Source organism: Podarcis cretensis, assembly GCF_951804945.1.
Source record: "Podarcis cretensis genome assembly, chromosome: 3".
Classification (NCBI taxonomy): domain Eukaryota; kingdom Metazoa; phylum Chordata; class Lepidosauria; order Squamata; family Lacertidae; genus Podarcis; species Podarcis cretensis.
This window is the reverse complement of record NC_137172.1, coordinates 72256998-72281305: the sequence shown is the minus strand read 5'-3', so window position 1 is coordinate 72281305 and position 24308 is coordinate 72256998. Positions and strand designations below refer to the sequence as shown.

The 24308-nt window shown below is 39.0% G+C and overlaps 1 protein-coding gene across 2 annotated transcripts; it reads right to left on the bottom strand.

The window, feature by feature from the left end:
• Positions 1 to 1315: 1315 nt before the first annotated feature.
• Positions 1316 to 22645, bottom strand: HDAC2 (histone deacetylase 2). Of its 2 annotated transcripts, none has more exons than XM_079971694.1 (14): positions 22287 to 22645; positions 14255 to 14367; positions 13563 to 13680; positions 12317 to 12391; positions 11602 to 11740; positions 10779 to 10920; positions 7928 to 8020; positions 7735 to 7843; positions 6849 to 6989; positions 5218 to 5326; positions 4038 to 4168; positions 2731 to 2886; positions 1915 to 1972; positions 1316 to 1686 (listed from the first exon to the last, which is right to left on the bottom strand). In XM_079971694.1, exons 1-14 carry the CDS (start codon positions 22336 to 22338, stop codon positions 1656 to 1658), a joined length of 1467 nt encoding a protein of 488 aa, XP_079827820.1. In that variant the 5' UTR covers positions 22339 to 22645; the 3' UTR covers positions 1316 to 1655. The 2 variants fall into 2 exon arrangements, with proteins under 2 accessions (XP_079827820.1, XP_079827819.1); XM_079971693.1 differs by lacking the exon at positions 22287 to 22645 and adding an exon at positions 21552 to 21627.
• Positions 22646 to 24308: the final 1663 nt, after the last annotated feature.

The window sequence follows — 24308 nt, the reverse complement described above, 5'->3', positions numbered from 1 at the left end:
CAGTGTCGAGTGCACTCTCATTTCATTTTTGCCTTTAAAGAAATGAAACTTTTAAGAAGATCAGTGTATTGTCAATGAGGAAGAAGGGAGCTTCATGGGCAGGTTGTACTAAAGACAGACTCAAACTTTATCTTGAAGCCTCCAAAATAGAAACCTGTCCCATATATGAAAACCATAGAATCCGATTATAAAACATGTCCTATCAACACTACACCCTTAAAACACTATTTTTATTCTTAAATCAGTTTGCAGCAACCTGGGAAGTAAGAAAGGCCAAAAACTACATACAACTTACAAATGCTAGTAGTATAATCCAGATTTTATAGGAAGATTGTTTACAATGACACAAGCAGCCTTACAGGGTATAATATTTTTGTGCCAAGCTTGCTTCCTACATACAGTGGACCCTGGGGTTATGTTACCTTCGGGTAACATAATCTTTGGGTTGTGAACACAGCAAACCTGGAAGTGGGTTTGCTGCTCAGCGTGCACAGAAGTGCTCTGTGGCGCTGCGTGTGTGCGCAGAAGTGGTCCTATGGTTACAAAATTTTCAGGATACAGCCGGGCCTCCAGAATGGATCCCGTTCGTAACCGGAGGTATCACTGTATTAATGTTTACTTCTCTGGTGAGTTCTCAACTGTTACCACCTAAGATGCATTTGGATGGTGGGGCAGGGGTGCAGAAAAGAGGAAGAACTGCAAGAGACCTGATGGGAAGATGGTTTGACAAACAACCCTGTAGTTCTTCATTCACTAAAAGCCTGTACAACCTGAGCTACAAAGCCAAACATAACCTGCCAGCCAGGGTCAACAGAGCTCACTTTGCTGACAGTTTTGAACTGTAGGAACAGGGTTCTCAAGCACCTGACTATTATATATTGATAGAGGGAGTGATATATTGATAGTGGCATATTTTTCTAGTTGGTGTGTCATTCTTTGATATTCTGTATCACTGATAGTACTGAATGGAGCATTTTCTTTCAAAATATCAAAAATTGTTAGTGATAACTATGCTGCTTCCCCCTTAAGGTTCTCTTATTTACTATACCTTTTTTACTGAATACTTGAACATAACTCTGTAGTTTAATTACTGTGCTATAATTCCAAACATGATTTTCACAAGTAATCTCCTAGTAGTTATCCATGCAAAGTAACCTCTCAACATTCATTGTTTGCCCCAATAGTTATACAAAAAGCATTTTTTGTGAACTATCGAATGTAGTTCAGTGCAATTTCAACCTTCACTATATTTCTTTATAATAGTCTTACCAGCATGACATTTATGTGTTTTCTAGGCAATGATGGACAAGACAGCTGAGTACATTTTTTTTAATAAAGATATAATTACAAAAAGGGGTAAAATCAGTTCAGGAAAAGGCAAATTTTAATAGATCATTTAGACGTCTAACATAATAGCACATCCATTTTGAATACTATTACTTAAAGCCTGGCGGAAGGAACAAAATTTTCTATCATAATTAGAAAACTCACAATACAACTTGCCAAAAACAAAAACACAGTTGTTTGAAAATAAATATGCTCCATGCCAAATAGTACAAAATGAAAATCAAGAGTCTCTTCTCATATGAAAAGTTGCTTTTAACTTCCCCCCCCACTTTTGTATTGTGTCCTTTAATTGATGTGAGTCTCTACATTCAAGGATTGTTGAGCTGTTCTGACTTTGTGCTGTTCAGAGGAGGGAAAAAGTCAACTGTTAACATGGGTCACAATTTAATGCCATTCTCTGCTCATTTAAAAACAGTAAGGGTTGCATTGCTCACATTATAAATTCTTTAATAGCTATTGGCACGGATTTATTGTCATCCATAATGGATAACAGATGCATAAATAACATTTCAAAGTTAATGGCTGTTCTGAAACAGGCACATTATAGGATGGCCACAATTTACTTACCCTTTGGTATCTGCTTTCTCACCACTGCTATCCTTGGATTTATCTTCCTCTTTAATGTCTAAAAATAATTAAAAGTGGCAGGTTTATATAAATAAATTTCAAATGACAACTGTTGACTTAGCTGTTAACAAGTTACAATGAAAATGAACACTGATAGAAGAATGTGAATGAAGCTGCACCTTTGCCAGTGCTGATTTCTTCTTTCAAAACAGGTGTGTGGAATCTTTGGCCCCACCACATGCTGCTGAACTACAACTACTGGCCATGCTGGCTGAGGCTGATGGGAGTTGTAGTTTAGCAACACCTGGAAGGTGAAAGGTTTTAATAAAAGAATGAAAATTTAAAAAGGATTAAAGTAGAGATATTCTCAGAAAGATAAACATTCCAACCAACAGCCTAATCCAGAAATGCACAACTTAGATTCAAACTAAAGGAAAACCAACAGTTATGGACCATGGCATGTGAGCTGCTTTATGCCTCAACTGTTTTTGCAGAATGATGAATACAGTGGTAGCTTGGTTCCCAAATGGCTTAGTTGTTAAACAAATCAGCTCCCGAATGCCACAAACCTGGAAATAAATGTTCTGGTTTGCAAACGTTTTTTAGAAGCCGAACGTCTAATCAGACTTCCGGAACAAGTTCGAAAACCAAGGTACCACTGTATAACAAATATGGGTAGTTTACCATCACAAATTAAGTAGGTCTGACCTAATCTCAACAATATTTAGTTGGAAGCAAAACCCATTACTTTCAGAAGAGTATGATATAGCCAACAAGGAAAGTAAAAGAAAGAAAAATACTGATTTAGACTTTTACCTGCTTTTTTATCTTCTGTTTCTTTTTTATCTTCTTCTAGTCGGGCTTTCTTTGCTCCTTTCTTATGATCTGCAACATTTCTGCGTCCACCTTCCCCTTCATCTTCAGAATCAGAAAATTCTTCATCACAGGCTATTCGCTTATCTGATGCACGAACTAGAAGTAAGGGAATAGGATTAGAAAACACATTCCTCAAAGATCACCTTCTTGTGTGTTCCATTTCTCTCACCATGGGAAGGTATAAAATAAATAAAAGTTATTTCGTGACAACTCTTCCCTGCAATTTGCATCAGTAAAGGAAGTCCTGCTGCGTTGATCATAACCATAATGAAAACTTTCCATATGACAGCAATGTTGTGTTTAGAAAGACATTCCTCAATACAGTGAGTGGGTGGGGAATGAACTCATAATGGGGTTGCAATTTCAACAGTGTATTGGTGATAAGTGCAATGTGTACTCTAGCTCTTATTTAGGCCTGAGGCAAAATTTGCCGCTTATTAGCCAAAAGATGCAGTAGAAATAGCATGTATTACTGACATGAAATTTCAACATATAAGCAGCATCAGTCCTCATTCACAGGCAAACAGGTTATAAAGTCCAAAGTAGAAGTTACTATTGCAAAATAGCACCTGCAGCGTCTACCTGACCCAGTTATTCCCTTCCTGGAAAGTAAGTAAAAACCAGAACTTCTAGGCCAACTCAAATGCTCAGACATGTCTCGTGAACTGGTCCAATATGTAAGGCCTGTGTATCTAATTTGTGCCTTTAAACAGGCACAAGGCAAACATTTGCTGAAGGAGAAGGGGAGGCAGTTTTTGCCAATTCCCCTCTCCACCCTGCAGCCCCCAGTGTCCACTTCCCAAATCTGCTCTAAAGAGCCCCCAATGCTCCAGAATCATTTTCAGTAGGACTGGGGACTATAGGGAAAATAGGCAAAAATCACATTGTCTTATGTTAGCAGAAACCTCTGCTGAAGCAACAGTGCTAGGAGAACTAATTTAAAAAGCTTGGTGTACTAAGAACTATGCAAAAAATGGCACACCAAATTGTATAAGTTTATATGATTTCAAGATTGGCTTTAAAAATTAAGCAACTTCCCCTTGGTTGCCAGTTGTGTTTATTTCCCAGGCTTTCTGCCTTCATGTGCTGATATGTAATTGCTGTCTTCCTCAGAAAGCACTAAAGCCAATTTGTTTCTGGATGGTAATTTTAGATGCCCATCTGACTTACTGGGGCACTTCTGTTCCACCTTCTTTAGTACTACTTCTTCAACAACCCACCCAGTATTAATGTTAGTCCATTCTTACTAGAAATACGTTTGTCTGGATCTTCACCATCTTCATCACCACTGTCTTCATGAACAGCATCTTCAGGAATAGCCTGCATCTGTACACCTGGGGCATGGGGTAACATGCGCAAGTTCTCAAACAAACGCTGTCTGCAAGGCAAGTAATCCAGGGAAAAGTTGTTATGAGACAACTTTCTTCTTAATAGCTTGGGAGTTTCTTAGTTCTCGTCCTCACAAAAATACCCAGCTGCCTAGTAATGTTATAGGAAAATAAGGTGAAAAGCAAGTTACATAGCAAGAGTACTACGGGCAATTTTCTTGAAAAAGGCAAGCCATGGTATCCAAAGGAAATACATGTGTCAGACAGAACATCCATGGTTAGAGGTGAATACATTTAAAAAATACAAACTCTCAGAACATATGGCTGGCATTCAACATAATGAAATTAAGCAACATATAGTGATACTTTGATCATGTTTTTGCATTTCTGCTGACAAAAGAGCTTACTGAGACTTAATAGCTCTTTTGCAAAAATAAAAAATGATTTTAACAATATGTACCAAATTTTGAAAGATAAAAAGGTTTTTCTTTTCCAACCATTAAGCACTGGGAGCTGTAGCCATCTAAGCCATGCTCAGAGTAGATCTAATGAAATCAAACTTAAGTCTATTAATATTAATGGGTCTACTCTGAGTATGACTTAGTTGGATACAACCCTGAAACATTAAAATACAGGTTTGGGTTTATCCAACCATGTCCCTCCAGCAACAGAAGATAATCTGATCAAGCAAAGGCTTCCATCAGAAGAATGAGGTTTGGGGGTTTTTCTGCTTTTTCCCTGCCCCAGAAATCCATTCCAGAAGGTTGTTCTAGCTTTTAGAACGACATGGGAGGTGGCACAGGAGGCCATAGGGAGGAGAACTGGTGAAAAGTGCTTCTCCCCCTTCCATTGACAGAAGCATTCACTGATCAGAGAGCCTTTCTTCAACAGAGGGACACTAACTGAATACAGTCTTTGACTTTCTAGTTTCACCTGCTGGCTTTTAAAGCAGTAATTCTGCTATCTCAAGAGCCCAGGACCTTTTAACCCCTCATTTTCCCTGCTTCATATTGAGCATAAAAAATAAAATGAATCCTTACCCATTGCAAAGATTTAGATCGTTATAGTATTTATGTGTCTTTATGGCATTAATACTCACTTAATCTTCTCCATATATTCTGGGGTGTTCTGGTTTGTCATATTTGAAGGGCTAATATGCAGCTTGAAATCTGGTCCAAAATACTCAAAGTAGTCATTGTATGGCAATTCTGTTAAAACAAAATGAAGTAATAATAGCTTCTTAAAACGGCCTTATTGCTCTTCAGATTATAGGTCAGATATGATAGTATGCATTTTTTTAATGTTTGAAAGCATAGCTTCTGTTTTCTACTAAATGCTGAAAAAAAGAACAAATTCAAAGGAATGCAATGCAGCTCTCAAATATTTAATAGACATTCAAAATTATTTTCTGATCCAGAATAAATACATTAGGAAGTATCTGAATTCTAAGGAAGAACGAATATTTTTTCAAGATTAAATGTGCTACAGTTATCTTTTACAGCAGAAATCTAGATGCTCCACCGTGGTATAAAAATGAAGCCTCATTTGTTTCTGTGATTGTAAGTTGCTTTAAACTGTTTTAAATAATGTGTGCTGGTTTTTGGAACCCACTTGGGATCTTAAGGTGATAGGTGGGTAATTAGTAACAACAACAACAACTTACTGGCATATTTCACACACCACAAATTATGTTGAAGATGTAGAAAATCTGGTGTTTATGAATGTAAAGTTTAAATGATTGTATGGTTTGAATGAAATAGAGGAAACAAGCTCAACTTTAGGTTGTCATGAAACCAGGTTTTGCTTCCTCAAGGTAGACAACAATCAGTAAGCCATAAATAAATCTTCACTTTCTGGTTGTGGTTTGTTTGGAGAGAAACCAAAGTCCAGGGTTCACATGTCACTACAATCCAGACTCTGACTTGCTTCTTCCCTTGCACAGCACAATCAGGAGCTGGGAGGAGCAAAGCTCTTGTGCATTTAAAACCATAGCTTATTTAAACAATAGTTTAAAATAAAATATACTATGTTGAAAATAACACACTGCGTTTAAATAAAACACACCAAATACACTTACTCATTTATACAATCTATAAAAGGTCCATGCAGATTTCTATGCATCTCATTAATGCTTTCTAAAACATCTGTGTTCACCCATCTAGGTAAGCCATTTGAAGCTACCAAGAGTCTGGTTAATGAGCCAGAAACCACATGAGTCAAGACAGATATCCCACTTCTTAATGATTCAACCATTAGCAAAATCCCCTGTAGATCAAAGAATGGTTATGATGTAAGTCTTTTCTGTCAGTCTCCAATCCTCTGTAGCAGGTTGGCATAGGCTCTATGGCAAGATACACTGTACTGCAATACATATTATTTGCAGTTACAGAATACAAACAGTTGGCAATCTCCCTGGCCACTGAAATGGGGGATCTGATGACTAAGGCAAGCTAAAGTTTAAGTCACGTTATTCTTCATATGGAGAGAACTTAAACCCTGGTGTCACATGTGATACTCCTTAGAACAGTGGCTCCTAATCCCATTCTCCCAATGAACCACTTCATGAGGGACTTTGTGGGCCACTTAATGATTTTTCTGCCTGTTGTAGCAATTGTAATACACTGCACTACATAATGTATGAGTTTTCATGCATTTTTGCGGACATGCTCTAGACCACTTGAATGAAGCTCATGGACCACAGTTTGGGAAGCCCTGGCTCCAAGTATTTACCATTAGGGATTTCGCAATCTAAGGCAACAGCAGTCTCATAGGTCCAACATCGAGCAACGTTCCGTATGGTATATCCACCTCCTCCAAGCATCAGAAGAGGCAAGTTGAAAGTCTTCACAACTTCTACACATTTAGCATGTCCTTAAAAAACAAACAAACCATAAAGACATACAGTTATATTCCTTTCAAGATTACACAATTAAGATCTGTATACAGAAACATCAGCTCTAGAAAAACAAACTTAAAACACAACTGAAAGATGCAAGAACTAAAAAAACAGAATAGGATAAGGTATCCTATCAATTTTGGAATCCGATCTTCTGTTTTGCATTTATGGCATTGAGTTACACAAGAATTATTATTTTTTTGCAAGAGTCATAAAGGCAAACAGATGCACACTCAGTTTAATAATTCTTGCAATCTAATCATAAATTGAATGCATTTAATACATTACTGATCTAAAATATTGACCAAATTGCATCTCACACATTATGCGATATTTAATAGCTTATTCACATAAACATCACTGAATTTCTACATGTGATCATGTGATGAATGCCTACTAAGACCTGAACTTACTTCCTAAAATCACACAAAACTGAAGCACTGCAAATAAAGACATTGACATGGAACATCTTTTTCGCATCTTCTTTTAGATGTACTATGGCCAAAAGGGTGCATACTTGACAGTCACCAGTGTGTTTGTGTGTAAGGGGGGGGGGGAGTCCCAGCATTAGAGATTGCTGCCCAGAGAAATGGCTGCAAGAGAACTGATACTAAAATAAAATAAAAAAATAAAAAAATAAAAATCCACTAAATCTGCATTCAATACTTGTTTTCAAAACATATGTAACTGTGACTCTACAGTAATGTTTTGCTCTCTGACCTTTGACAGTAAGATTAAAACATCCCAGCCTGTCACCAGACAGTGAATCTGCCCCACACTGCAACACCACAGCACTAGGTTGGTACATCTCCATGACTTTGGAAATAATCTGTAAAGAAGCAGAAATCATGGTAAATCTATTATTCAGCCTCACAGAAGCATCTCTAAAAAAAAGTATCTAGAATATACTCACTGGCTTAAATATCTGACCATATGACTCATCATCTATTCCATCTCTCATTGGAAAGTTGACAGCATAGTATTTGCCTTTTCCAGCACCTATGTCCTATAAGAGAACACGAACAAGACAAAAACAAAAATCACAAACTCATATCAAAAGGCAAAACACATTTTGTGTTTACCACTGGACCACTTGTGGCCAAGAGTGTTTGAAAGTAGTTTAGATGCTACCTAGACATTTGAAAAATTCTGAGTATGTAATGAATACCAAAACTGCACATATAAGAAGTGTGCAAGATATTTATTATTAAATTTATCTCACCCTTTCTCCCAAAGCAGCCCAGGGAAGCAAACAATACTTCAAGTTTAATCTTCAGATAAAGCATTAAATCTTCAGATAAAACATTTGATCAGTGCAGTAGAAGAAATCAGTGCACAAGGAAGTATATCCAAAAGAACAGAAGGATGACATGTGAAAATACAGAAGAATCAGACCCAAAAGTATAATTTGGATTTTATGACTTTATTGAAATTCACCAAATTATGGTTTTAGAATCACTGCAGGGATTTAAACCGAGAGTGGGGATGGCATAAAACAGAAACATATGGGTAGATCGGCTTTAAAAGACAACCAGTTACCTGGGGATGGGGAGTAATGTCATGGGTCTGCTGTGTCAGATCCGTAAAATCACATGTTATTATATCTACGAGAAATGTGCCACAATTCACTAATTGAAACACATCAAGTTTATTCCTTTTTGCACCTGCTTCAACATTCATGATTTACAAACGGAATACAAGACCTTTGACGTCTGTTTAGTACATGAGTAGCTAAAAAGACATTTTGTTTCCAGTTTGAATATATTCTTCATATTTACTGATAGGAAGTTACAATGTTGTTCTAGAGGGGAACCACAATTATTGTACCTGAAGGATAAATGATTATTTTGTGACAGAAGCTTTCATGGTCCACTTCAAGTGCATGAAGTTTTATACAGTTTGACTACAAGAATTGTGCTAGTACAGGACAACAGTCTTCTTTGTTTTTTGATGTACTGCAGCAGTTCCTAAAGCAGTACAAGCTTTATATATCTAAACAGTAGCAGATTTTTAAAGAGATACAATGAAAATGTTTCTTATAGAAACGACGTCTTTCCAGAAGAGTCAAATCTTAAAGTGTGGAGCTCTAACTTGTTATGGAGTCACTTTTTATCACCATGTGTCCTTCCTTACTATTTCACAAGAAGCAAAACTGTGCAATGCATCCAGGCTCAGAACCACAATACCTCAAGAACCGCCTTTTTCCATATGAACCTACCTGGACCCTGAGATCATCACCTGAGGACCTTCTTTGTGTGACTCCCCATTTGTGGAATGCTCTCCCTGGCTGGCACTATCATTATACAACTTTAGGTGCCAGGTGAAAATGCTCCTCTTCAACCAGGCCTTTGGCTGATGAACATCTTATATACCCCTTTTAAATGTGTTTATTATTTGTTTGTGGTTGCTGCTTTTTGTTCTTGTTTTATTATGTATTTTGTGTTTTTATATTGTATTTTTATGTTGTGAACCACCCTGAGATCTTTGGATGAAGGGCAGTATGCAAATTTAATAAATAAACAAAATGCTATTAAGAGAATCTCATACAATGGTTTTATCTAGATACAGCTGAATTAACACGCAGTGCTCTTAGCATACATTGTAACATACACAAAAGGCACGTAAGCAACTTAAGTTTACTATGTTGTATTATACAGTACATTTTTATAGTTATTATATTATATATTGAATGATAGGCAGCATACCCACCATGCAAAATAAAAAAGTCTCAGAAAATATGGCAATCAAACAAATAGATTCCTGTTTAGCTGAGGTATTAATGTCAAAATTAACTGAATTTGCTTTCTGGACAGATTATTAAGGATATCAGAAGATTAGGTTTAATAAGAAATTAAACTTTCATGTATTTGACAGGTGAGAAGCCTAGTTTAAGGTCAGTGCATCTGCTCTTCAGAGGCCTGGATTTAGCATGAAGCAACAGTACCATCTTGTGGCCAATCACGTTGAGATATAAAAGCTATCTCCAAGCTAGCACATTTAATTTCTGTTGAAAAAAGGAACAAATACCACAGCTAGCAACAACAGAAATGGGTACCATGGATTATATTATGCACAGGAATTTTAAATGAACAGCTTTGTGTGCTCATGCAAATACAAGCATCTCTACTATAGTAACATTCTAGATAAGCTTCAACTATGATTACTGGTGATTTTTAAATGGCATTTTAGGAACTATTAGCAAGCTGGGCAGTTTTTTTCAGCTATTTTGTATACCTATCTTACGCATCATTGATATGCTTGAAAGTATTTTTGCCCACTCCCAGAATGGTTTATAGATCAAAATAAAATGACACAGGCTTACAATCTAAAGAGCACAAAAAGGAAAAGAGATGGGAGAGGAAGGAAGGAATTCAGATCTACTCTTGAAGATCCAGTTTTTAGAGTAGCAAAATGGATGTCAGATATAAAACGACAAGAAAAAAGTAACCCTAGTTACCAAAACTGCCATTCATTCCAATGTTGCAGTACTATGCCACTCAGGGACAACACACATTGTTTACATAATAGCTCAATTAGTGTAGGAAACAATACTGTAATTAAGATGAAAAAATACATCATATATAGAATCAGACTCATCAAGTTAAGAGTTAGCCTTTTTCACCCTGATCAATTTCAAAGTGTCCTTCTTCAGAAGGAAGGATAAAAACTAAGTAAATTAAAATCGCTAACTTGATAACCAGGCTTAAATATAGCATTTGCAAGATGCTACTTTAATCAAATGGTAACCTCATATCTGAACTTACTCTCAAATCGCCTGTGCCAGGGAAATATTCACCATATTTATGGAATGATACTGTCATTACACGATCAGTTGTGTAAAATGCTTCTTCAACGCCATCACCATGATGGATATCAATATCAATGTACAATACTCTTTGGTGGTATCTGGAGGGAGAGAGAGATTTTACTTGAGCAGTACCAATAAAACTCACTACTTACCTTTCAAAAAGTTTATCTGGTGCCAAATTTATCCCCAGACTAAATCAGATATATAAAGCCGCATGACTACATGTATACAGATCTGTTCTCCCTTTTCCAATATAATGCTTAAAACTATGTGTATCATGACACAATATCAAGAACCAGGAAGGTCACTGTGTATAGCCATACTGACAGCTCATTAATAAAAATAAAATTATTTGCAAATTACACTTGTTTAGCTCCCAGAGAGGGACCAAATTAGGGCGCCTTTGCTACACCAGCCTACAGCTCATGCAGCAACAATGTCCCCCCAGAAACCCCCAAAGCCTGAATCCCCTCACTTTTTGCCCTGGGCAAGGCTTTGGATGGAACAATAACTCTGCTGCTTTATTTGGTTCTGATGCTTGCTCTCCAGCCAGAGTCTGAATTGATCAGTAAGCTATTTAGAACAAAAAGGGTTTTGCAATTTATATCATGCATGCACACATACACAAACACACATATAAACAAAATATAATTTAAAACGACCAAGGAACAATGATCGCTAGTCCTCTGGTCAATATATACAGATTAAGCCAGTACACAGCCTATATTTTTAACATTTCTAGAAGACAAGTTGTGCATATAGCACCAACATGAACTTACTTTAGTAATTCCAGAATGGCAAGCACAATATCATTGACATAGCAGAAACCTGATGCTTCTGACTTCTTAGCATGATGAAGTCCTCCAGCCCAATTAACAGCCATGTCTGTTTGTTGTCTGTTTAATTTTACTGCTCCAGCTAAAGAACCATTATGGAGAAAAATGCAGGTAAGGAATGAAAAAGGTAGACAGTATGTCTTGCCAAAAAAAAAAAAAAGAGAGAAAGAGAGAGAGAGCTTCAATGTAAGACATCGTGGTGCAGCCTGGATTTTAATTGTTTATTGTTAGGCACTTCTAAAGTTGGATATACCAACTCATGCAACAGAATGAACTATTAATTTGTAATGGGAGATGCTGAAAGATAAAAGGCCCAACTAGTCCAGCATTCTGTTCTCACAATGACTAACCAGATGTCTAGAGGAAGCAGAGAAGCAAGACATGAGTGCATTAAACTTCTCTAACTCATGATCCCCAGCTACTGGCATTCAGAGGCACACTCTGATACTGGAGGTAGTACATATCCATCATGCCTAGTAGCTACTGATGACAACATTTTCTTTTAATTAAACATTTCACTTTATATTTCTATTAAATTCTTTCTCCCTCATTGATTTCCACAAGAGCTATAAAAGCTGTCACATGGGTAATGTTTGAAAAAAACTGGTACAGCCTTTTAAAAATTAACAACTCCAGGAAAACATTAGGATATACTTACCCACAGAGCCTCCTGTTGACAGCTGACAGAACTCAAACAGCCCATCAAACACAGGACAGTCTTCCCCCACGTTAACTATACAAGACAAGTTTTATTTATCCTTAAATGTATTATTACTTAAGTTTGTGTGTGTGTGTGTGTGTATATATATATATATATATATATATATATATATATATATAAAAGTATAGCATGTTGGTCAATTGACTAAACATTGTCAAATGTTCCATGAAAAAAGAACACCTCTGCATTGGTAGCATTATCTCAAATGTGGCCACACCATAGATTACAATACCTTTTAGAAAACTGATTTCACTGTTTGTTAATCATTCAACCTGCTGATGTTGAATCTATGTGTATTGTTCTAAAAAAACAATAATGCTAAATGTCTATTACTGGACCAGTGATATGGATCCAAAACCTTAGAACAGAGGCATTTTTCAAAACTTAACCTAACCATTACCACAGATGTGAAACTTGGTAGACACCTTTTTTTTGTCAGTTAAGTATATTTAAATATGCTTTTATGGATTCAGAGCAGTTTGTAGCTGAGTGTATGCCTAAATTTACAGCATCACTATATGTCAAATTATGGCTTATGAAGTTTCAGCAAAAAGACAATTACCAGTTACCAATTAAGGTATTATAGGTGGCTTAAACTGAGCAAATAGTTATCCAACTAGTAAAATACAATTCTCTTGCAAGTTATGCTGTCATTCAGAATTCATAATGGAAATCAATGTTCAGAAATCAAAGAAAGTACAAGTTAATTGAAAAGATAAATATTACAGTTTTTCGTCATGCTATCTAATGTTCTAAATTTTGGGATGGAAAATTACACTAGTTTAATTTAATACATGTGGCAAACCTGTTACTATGGTCCAATTCAGATATATAGCTTTGAAACTAGAGAATGAAATTAGAAGCTGATTTCCACCTCTGGTGTAAAAGCTAACTATGGTTAGCAGTAACTATCCCCTAAGAAGAAAAGGGAGACATGTGCAACTCCTAGAGAAAGAATCATGTGCAATATGACTCAGTTATCAAACTATGGTTTGGTAACTGGGCAGCATTACATCTGAACAAGCCTGAATGTTATAACCACCATAGCCAACAACTAACAATTCAAAATGATTAAACATCATATAGACAGGATTCTACACATTACAGTAAAATAGATAATATATTACTCTCCATCTTAACAGATCAAGTTCGCAAAACCAGTTATTTTTAGCATTAGACTTACATCTTTGCATTTGTTTACTATATTCAGACATATTATCGGGTCTAATTGAGCGAAGAAATTTTATGTACTCATCACTGTGGTATTTCGTCATTTCTTCTGCTGTAGCTTTGTGAGGCCGCTGGAAAAGAAACAGATTGAATTTGATCTGAGACAGAATAAAAAGCAGTAGTATTTCAAGTACTTCAAACAGATTTGATCAGGCATGTGTTAAGTTGAAACTTGCTGAAATATTTTAAAATATGCTCAACAACACATTATAAACAGAAAACACTTTGTTGTATATATTTTACTGTAACCATGTCATGTTTTCTATCCAGTAGATATCTGAACACTGAATGCTTGTGAATTTTGTTTCCTTATGTGGCATTTTCACAGGTACTCATAGGTTTCATAGAATCATAGAATTGTAGGTACCCTGAGGATCATTTAGTCCAACCCCCTGCAATGCAGGAATATACAGCTCTCCTGTATGGGGATTAAACCTGCAACCTTGGCATTATCAGCACCACATTCTAACCATCTGACCCAGGCTCAGTTTGTGTTCTTCTTTGGAAGAAAAATGTTATCTCAGAATCAGCCAGAGGATTTTCCACAACAAAGAAAGTGTTGAAGTGAATTAAAAATCTTAGGAAACTATAGCCTCTTCACTGCTCATCAACTTTCAAGTGACAAAACTGTAAATGTATACTCACATAAATTTCCATTTTTCTGTACAAGCCATAATTTAGCAACAAGTTGTGTGTCATGCGAATCCTGTGAGGCTTCATTGGGTGCCCCTGTCCATAATAATAGTTCCCAATATCACCTAAAAGAAAGCAAATGAGTCATGCTTGAAAATGTAATGATCACTTTTTTTGGCTTTACTTAACTAAGTTCTCTCTCTAGAACAGAGATTCACAATGCAAACACTAGTCGTAACGGCAGGCTGCCTTCCTGCTTTGGTGAGTATTCCTTCAGTAAGACTGTGCCCTCCCTTTGCATCTCAAGAGGATGTAGGAAAGAAACATAGTTCTGCTTCCCCTTGAGTCTGTTCCATTTGTAAATTGAGTCTCCCACTGCTATGGGAAAGCACGCCTTGGTTTAAGAACGGACTTCCGGAACAGATTAAGTTCGTAAACCAAGGTACCACCATACTGTAATGTACTCTATATGAGGCTGCCCTGGGGTCTTGTTCAAAAGCTCCAGTTGGTGTTGAATGCAACAGCCAGAGAGCTTTAAGGGGGCATCTGGCTGAGAATATGTGACATCAAAGCTTTTATTCAGATAGAACTCAGTTCCAGCATCTCTTAGGTGGGCGCCATTGCCATTATAAGAGAATGGGGGAGTTGTTCATGGTCAGTTCTGGCACTATGTGACATTATTGTTAAAACAGCTGCATTGGTTACCCAGCTACTACTGAGTCTGGTTCATGGTCCTTGTACAAAGTGATTAATGTACAAAGGGCTTGTACAAAACAACTTAGTGCAGGATACCTCAGGCACTGCCTGAACCATTACATGCTACAGCTGGGTGATATATTTATATATCGTGCAAAACTATTTTGAAATTCACATTGTGGTAATTGTTTCATAATATCTGAGCTGGCAATATATTGCAAATCACAATGTGTGTAAGGGCTAGGCGATATCTGGTTTTCAACACTGCAATAACTCACCAGCTAAACATTGCAATCTACCACAATGTCTGAAATAAGGATGGAACTATACAGAGGCAAACAAGGCAATGTCCTGGCAACTGCTACTACTTAGGGGTCTAAAACTTAAATGACCATATTATTTATCATCACACACTCAGTTTCATCAGCAGGCAAGCCAAAATGCATCCCAACAGAACTTTTGGTTTGGGTCTTGGCTACCAAATGGTGGCATTCAGAACAATCCAAAGTACAGCCACAGTCTCCTGCTGCCACCACAAGGCCTCGCAGGCCACCATTACAGCCACCGCCATGACAAGGCCTTGCAGGCTGTCACTGCTTTTACCACTTCCACAAGGCCATCACTACAAGTTCTCACAGGCTGCCGCTGCTTCTGCCCACGGCCATGGCAAGGCTTCACAGGCTGCTGTTGATTCTGCTGCTGCCGCCTCTGCTGCCTAGTAGGCCTGCTGGCAGTCCCAGATTATTTGTATTCACTATGATTCATCACCAAATTTTGGATTGTCCCGAATACAAGCCCAAAACCAAAAGTCTCATTTGGATGCATTTTGGGTTGCCTGCTGCTGAAAGTGACAATGAGGTGATTGATAATATCATCATTTATCAGTTTTAGACCATTAAGTAATAGCACTTGCCAGGACATTGTTCTGTTCACCTCTGCGTAGTTCCTTCCTTTTTCCAGATACCGTGATATATAACAATATTGAAAACCAGTTATCGCCCAGCCCTGTTACATGCCAGCTTGATCACCGAGATCTTCTGCAGGAGTGTGGTTGGTTGTTCTTCAAGTTGGCAAGGCTCATTTGATTAGCACTCAAATAAATGGCTCTGAAGAAAAGAGTTTGCTCTTTGCCCACTATCATCTACATGAAGACCCAGAAAAGACTTGCCACAAGTCTGGGGGTTCCCCCCTTAAAGCAATGAGTCATGACATCCTTACTATTTAGAGCAGTATAGAGCAATGGATTCTGGGCACTCTTCCACCAGGAGACAAGGACTCTCTTGCGCAAGAAAGTGGCAAAAAAGCAACTCTCCTTTCTGCAGCACTCTACTTCTTGCAGACAAGGGAGAAGTTAAGCACCCCCATTCAATTTATTTGAAGAGAGCTTTTGAGTCGCCAACTGAAGTGCACCTGTATAGTGTTGTCCCAAGCACACCACAGATGAGGAACTTGTGGCATTGCTATCAGTGGAGCTATAAACACACACACTTAAAAGAAAACAGAATAATCACTTAGAAAATAGAGGAGGAAATATACTGAGCTAAGTAATGATATACAGTGGTACCTTAGGTTAAGTACTTAATTCATTCCGGAGGTCCATACTTAACCTGAAACTGTTCTTAACCTGAAGCACCACTTTAGCTAATGGGGCCTCCTGCTGCTGCCGCGCCGCCAGAGTACGATTTCTGTTCTCATCCTGAAGCAAAGTTCTTAACCTGAAGCACTATTTCTGGGTTAGTGGAGTCTGTAACCTGAAGCGTATGTAACCTGAAGCGTATGTAACCTGAAGCGTATGTAACCCAAGGTACCACTGTACCTGGAAAAATGATGCCTACACTTATTTTTGGACTTATATGCCTACACTTATATTTAATATCTGAAGTCAAATATTTGGACTTCCGTTTAACAAGATTAGTGACAAACACAACAATTAAATACATTATTTAATGTATGAAAATCAGCATGCATTCTCCATGTATTCTTGCAAAGTAGTGGACATACAACAAGATTTTAACGCTATCTTTTGCCTATAAAAACCAAATCTCAGTTCACAAACAGCTCTCCCTACTAAGGACTATTTTCTCCTCTGTTGAAAACTAAACAAAGAAGAGTGAGCAACAAAGAAGGCTGCTGCAACCACCATTCTGCCTTTCTTGGCAGCATTTTAGAAATTTATACTAGGCTGAAAAGCTTCTGTCTCTGCAAAGCAGATTAACTGCACTACAGTCAAACTTTGAAATGCACAGCTATCTACCCCAAAACTGTCTATTCAGAGTGTGCAAAGTACTGAGGATATCCTTTCTTCACCCAGCTCCCACTGAGCATAACTATCAGATTCCTCAATTCTATCCATTCTCTCAGTGAAAAGAATAACTTAATTGGTGGTTATATATTTAATATGATCTAAGCATATTTGCTTAAGAATCATTTCACAAGTAGATGCATTTAGGACTGAAATCCTATTCTAATTATTATAGCTAGCCTATTGATGGCAAGACAGAATCTCAAACTAGGATGTGCTCTCCCAAGCCCACATTCTGAGCATGTTCATACTCCTGTCTCAGGGAAATGTGAAAGTATGATGATTCGTAATAGTATTAGTATTCTTTGTTTCTGAATGTGAATTTTTTATTGTATTTTTGATAATGGTTGTTTTTTTTTGGGGGGGGGGGAACCTGCAAATTGTTTAGAAATTTCTGTTGATAAGAAGCGGAAGATAAATTAAAAATAAATAATAAACATAAAATATGAAACAAATTTATTAACCATTAAAATTAATTTAATAACTCCAGAGGTAGCAAGCTACTGAAACCCAGCAACTGGAGCTTGGGGGCTGAAAGGGAAAAACTACTGCCCTCATTCACTACTTCTGGGTTTCCTGGAAACATCTGCTGACAAATTGTACCTCAGGATGCTACAATATGTAGCTTTTTAAACTGACCCTGCAGTGTTCATTTTTAAAATGAGCTTAATAAGAACTTTAAAATGAGCTTATGAAGACACAATAATTAAAAGCATGAAAGCATGTTTTAACTGTCTGTGCCCAAGAAAGATTTTAAACGGCTGTTTGAAGTTTTTATCTTTTTTATTTTTAATCTTCCATCCCTCTAGTGAAAGTGCTGGCTGCAAACGTGAAGCTAACATATGCTGCCATGAGAGAGGAATGAAGTGAATCCATTCTGATAAGAAGCCAGGGGACTCAGGGGTAAAGCAAAGACTGTAAAATTTTGAGGAATGAGAATTATTAATAAGACCAAGAACACTCAGTATGGCAAAAATACAGTTAGATACCCCATTTACTCTTGGCATCGTGCAGCGACTGCTATATGTGCAACTGAAAGAGCTCAGAGTTGGGATGCATAAATTGGTGAATGAAAATGGACAAGAGAAAAATAAGGCTAAAGGCGGCACAGAATCTTTGGAAAATAATACTGATGCAGGACTACCAGAACAGGAGAGTGGAATGGTAAAACTGAAGCAGTATATGGTGAAATGGAGAGGACCTCCAAATAGATGCCTGGAGGAGTGAAACAGTTCAACGGTGGAATTATGAAGTTGGGAAGAGTGGAATGAAACCATGGATTGAGAGATTAAAAAATATTCTGGGCTGGCAGAGATGGAGCTGAGAAAGGATTCTGTATACAATTTGAGTGAATTAAGAGAGGAAAACTATCAAGCCTCTGGAAAAAGAATGGAAGAAGTGATTGTGAAAATAATCTCTTTGTTCTAAATCAGGATGGAAAATCACAGCCGACAGGAAATAAGATTGGAATACAGTGGTACCTCGGGTTACATACGCTTCAGGTTACAGACTCCACTAACCCAGAAATAGTACCTCAGGTTAAGAACTTTGCTTCAGGATGAGAACAGAAATTGTGCGGCGGCGGCGTGGCAGACCCCATTAGCTAAAGTGGTGCTTCAGGTTAAGAACAGTTTCAGAACAGACCTCGGGAAAGAATTAAGTACGTAACCAGAGGTACCACTGTATATGGAACTGGGTGTGAATTGATCAATATACAATGTGGAAATAACTATGGATTGCTGTTTTGATGTATGACCACAGCAAATAGACTCCTGTGTAAATGAAGACGAAGGATTTATTGTTTTTCAACACTGGAGGCAAAGTTGTTTTGCTGGACTGGAGGAAGAATACTGTTGACATTTATTGATATTAATAACTGGAGAAGCTCTTTTAGACTTGTGTGGAAGGAAAAATGAATGAACTTGAGATGCCTAGATTTGAAGACTGGGAAAATATCACATAGCAGAAGGAGGAACAGCTGGATATCATCTTGGAATAAATATTTTGCATATTTTGAATAATATTTATATGCATAACTATTGGAAGCCCTTTTTATTTCTTCATTTTTTTATTATTATATTATGGTTTCTCTTTTCTACATTTTTTTGCTTTGCTCTTGCTTATGCACATGAAGGTGATGGGTGGTTGGTGAAAGACCCTGTGTTAGAGGCAGAAAATGGAAGCTCTCCCGGGGGGGGGGGGGGGGGAGAGAAGAAAGGGAAACTCCCAGGTGGGTCCACCCCTTTCTGTGTGAGACAAGGGTTAAGATCTACCCTTGAGAGAGGACTTTGCATGGTGATAATGATGGTTTTCTCTTTCTTTTTTTGTTTTCATTTAGATTAGTCTGTTTTTATTGTACAGTGGTACCTTGGGTTAAGAACTTAATTCGTTTCGGAGGTCCATTCTTAACCTGAAACTGTTCTTAACCTGAAGCACCACTTTAACTAATGGGGCCTCCCGCTACCGCGGGAGCACAATTTCTGTTCTCATCCTGAAGCAAAGTTCTTAACCTGAGGTACTATTTCTGGGTTAGCGGAGTCTGTAACCTGAAGCGTCTGTAACCTGAGGTACCACTGTACTGTATTATAAAAAACCTTTTATAAAATTTTATGGAAATAATAATGAACCATAATAATTTAATTCATCCCAGCAAACATATTTCTGCAGAATAACAAATCTATTTGTGAGGTAGTAATCTTTTCTGTGTACTTGATTTCATCTTAAAATAATTGCAGTCAGTTTTAAACTTGCCTGATGTGTGACCAATAACTGCCCCCAAAGTATAATGAATGGCATTTTCCTATTCCTCAATGTTGAGATATCCAGATTTTTGCAGTCATTAACAAACTGCAGATTAATTCAACCTCCTACTCTAAACCCATTTAATTCAGATGACATTACTACCACCACCGGATCCAGTGGGATCAACTTCTCTAGGAGGTCCCTAACATTTTTGAATTGAGGAAAACTGTGTATCCCTGCAAGTGTATATTGTCTACCTTACTAGAGCCACAGTGCCAAGAAATAAAGGATGTATTTGAAAAAACCTTTCTGGAGTCTCCAGTGCAAGATGCCATTTTGTGTTAAATTGCTGTGAAAATGCACCTAAATGATGAGTGAGCAGGAAAATCAGAGTGCCACTATCACTACTTCTTTAAACAGCACCCATAGGCAAACATTCTACCAGAAATAGGTAACATTCACAACTTTCAAGTCTTTATCACCATACAAGTTAAGTAACCTAGAACAATCCTGAGTTCCAATGCAAAAAAGTCAAGATTTCACACATGCCAGACAAGAGATTTGTTGCTTTAAACAATCCAACATATTCAAGTTTTGAGAATCAATATATGTACTTTAGGAAAAAATTACAAGGGACATTAGTTCTTTGGAGAATGGTATAAATACAACAACTTCTTGGTCTCTCTCTCTTTCTCTCTCTCTCTCTCTCTCTCTCTCTCTCTCACACACACACACACACACACTAGGCTGGATGCTTCAATTTCTTGTATTATTTTCAATAGATGCATGTTCTGCTGTCTATTTGTGGATAGCCTGGGGAAGCAAAATAAAGTTCCCCTGCAATGTCCTTATATCTGCAGTTTGTAAGGCTAAGAGCAAATAAACTGAGAATAAAACTTAACAGCTGAAATATGCAACCTATTTTTTTTGCTAAATAAGTGGTTGAGAAATAAAATCTTGCTTTAAATTAGTGGTTGCTTTTACTTAAGTGCCCAGGAAGATGCACTCTGTTCAAAACATTTACACGTTGCTTTTGAAGTTTAATACAGTGGTACACCAGTTTTCGAACGTCTCGGAAGTTGACTGTTTCGGTTTACGAACGCCAAACAGCTGGAAGTAAATGCTTGTTTTCGAACACGCCTCAGAAGTCGAATGGCTTCTGCTGAGTTTCCCCCCCCAATTTTCTCCATTAAATTTGCAGACCGCCCTTTGCGCCTCAGTTTTTGAATGTTTCTTGAACGGTCTTCCGGAATGGATTATGTTAGAAAACCGAGGTACCACTGCAAACGTCTGCCTTATACCCATGGGCTGTCCCGCACCCGCATTGTGCTTCTTGATGGCTGTAGTAATTCATTTCTACTAAATTTCACATAGAGTAGAATCTTCACTTTTCTACGTTATCTCCACTCCACAATTTTAAATCTTTACCATTCTTTTGGCTACCATGTACAACAGTGTTCAAAACAATACGCTTATATCCAGGATATAAACCCCTAACTACCATGAAAATAACCATTTCCTGAATTAGTGATGGGGTTCCAATGGATGGTGGGGACAACCTGTATTCACCAGGGCGAGGTGCGCAAGAAAGATGCTCTATGGAGCTAGGAGGATGCGATAGGCAGGCCATTCATCCACATCCTTCCAGTGGGGCTCTCAGCTTTGGCCAGAGCGTGCCAGTCTCGCACCTTTCAGGGATTCAACGTTGAGGCCTTCAGATTCTCAACGCGACGCAGTTACTCGCGCGCCCAAGTCCCACTCTAAGGACGCTTAGTAGGAAAAGGATCGCGAGGCCAACCTCGGATCCCCCCCCCTCAAAATGGGGACCCTTCCCATGAGGTTTGTTGCTAGGCCGAGCCGGGCGCGCACCCCTCACCCCCTTTTGCAAAGCGTTCGTTAGTAGATGCGCGCGGATTTCGAAGGAGGCGAAACCCGATACAAAAATTAAAGGGGGTGGGGGGTGTAGATGCGCTTTAAGAAACCAGGGGCTCAGCACCTTCCTTCCAAGCCAGATGCAGCCCCTGCAGACACAATGGGTAAAAGCAAGAGGGGAGGGGAGGGGGGAGGGCTGGAGAGGCGGCGCGTGCGCCGGAAGGAGAAGGCGAGCGAGGACAGCCGAGGGGCTGCCGAGGGGGCCGGGGCGCGCGAGGACGGAGCCAACGAACATTCCCAACGGCGAAATAAGCGCGGCCCGGAGGGGAAGGCGCGCGGAGACGAACAGCTGCTCGTGCTCCCACGCGCACACGCACCCCAACCGACACACAAAACACAACAAAACCCGGCGCCGTGCCCCGCCCCCCTCACCGTCATAGTAGTAACAGACTTTCTTCTTGCCGCCTCCCTGGCTGTACGCCATGAGACTTGTCTGAGGGGAAACCCGGGGCCGGGCGAGACTAGGCTTGAAGGGGCCGGGATTTACGTCGACGGTGGCGGCGGCGGCAGCAACAGCAGCAGGGACGCCGGAGCCGGGGGCAGCCTCAGGAAGACCCGGTCCCGCCTCTTCCAGCAGCGACTGGTGCCACCCGAAGGAACCACCCTGAAACGGGGGGGGGCAGAGAGAGACAAAATGCTCTAGCGCCCCCCTTTCGCAGTCACGGAAGCTCTCTTTCGGCTTTGAACCGCTCTGTAATGGGTTGCCCCGTTCCCGTGGGTGCTTCGGATTGTAAGTTGCTAAGGCTTCCGGTTGATGGGAGGAAACGTAGAGCGTTCAGCCCCTCCCCCCTTGGGCAGAGTCGCAATGGTACAGGCCATTCTGGTCAGACTCTCTGCAGAGCGCGTGCGCAGAAGCATCTGCTCTGTTCTTGCTTGTATGGGCTATGACCACGAGAGCGTTGGCTCCGCCCCTACTCCTTTCTTCTTAGGCCTCCACCAAAAAAAACCCACAACCCCCTCTCGCTTTTACTAATAGACATTTCACAATGTCTGAAAGAAGGATGGAGTGATACAGAGGCAAACAGGGCAATGTCCTGGCAACTGCTACTACTTAGGGGGTCTAAAATGGATAAATGACAATATTATCAGTCATCACACACTCAGTTTCATCAGCAGGCAAGCCAAAATGCATCCCAACAGGACTTTTGGTTTGGGGCTTGGCTACCAAATGGTGGTATTCAGGACAATCCAAAGTATGGGGATCAGTCAAAGAGAATACAATTAATCTGGGATGGCTAGACTGCCAGGAGGCAGAAGCAGCAGTGGCAGAAACGACTTGCCATGACTGCGGTACATGTCAGCAGTCGCAGCAACAACCTGCAGGCCTGAGATGGTGATAGGGAGTGATGGCACCCTGCAAGGCTTCACAACGGTGAGGGGAGATTGTGGATGACTTTTAGTTGCAAAAGGGTTCTTCTCTTCCAACCCTTTGGCTTTGGGGCACATAAGAAGAAGGTAGTTGTGGAGTGAAGTGAGCAACAGATACCTTAGATGAGTTTCATGTTGACTAAAGAACAGCTTAACCCTTGCAAATAATTACCCGCCAATATTGTTTGAGCAAGTGGCTGCCTTGCTTTGTGGCCAGCCATTTTAGGGCAGGCTCCATTCGACTGTTTGGCCTGGCCAAAATTGTGTCTTTCCGAGCCAGCCAGGGCACCCTGGACTGAATGGCACCTAGGATGCATATGTGGGTATCTATAGGTTAATTTTATTTCATTATTATCATTTTGCTATTTATTTCTGCAATGAAAGGCATTGACCCTGACACAATCTAATTCTTAGCATTGGTGTGACACACTTTACACACCTGTGAATAAATGCAGTGGGGCTTACATATGAGTAAATGAGTGTTGTATACTAATAAGACTTGAGATAGGAACTAAAGCTACAGAGCTTGTCTCAAGCTGTTCAAAATATTTTCCCCAAATCTTTAATAGTGCAATGAAAAGAGGATAGAGTAGCATGCAAATACCTAGAGTGAGTGATAAAGGAGTGTGACATAATACGTTTATTTTTAAATTCTAGGAATGTATATAAAATAATGTATCTAAAAGAAAGATTTATAGAATGTATCTAAAAGAGCCCTCAGGTAGTGAGTTTAAAAAAAAATTGTGTGTAATTCTGTAATTCTTACAAATATGGAGAAACAAACAATCTATTGGATATCATAGTAAAAATAAATAGCAGTAAGAGAAGTCTACAGGGAGATTTCCATGGCTTAACTAAGAGGGGGCAGCTGCCCCCATCCAATAAATAAATAAAAATACAGATAGCTTGGTTCTGTCCCTCTAGCATATATTTTGCCCCCTCCCCCCAAATCCTAGCTACGCCCATGATGGCAGCTAAAAAGTAATTAATGGTGTTCTGTGATTTTCTGTGTTTAGAGCAAGGCTG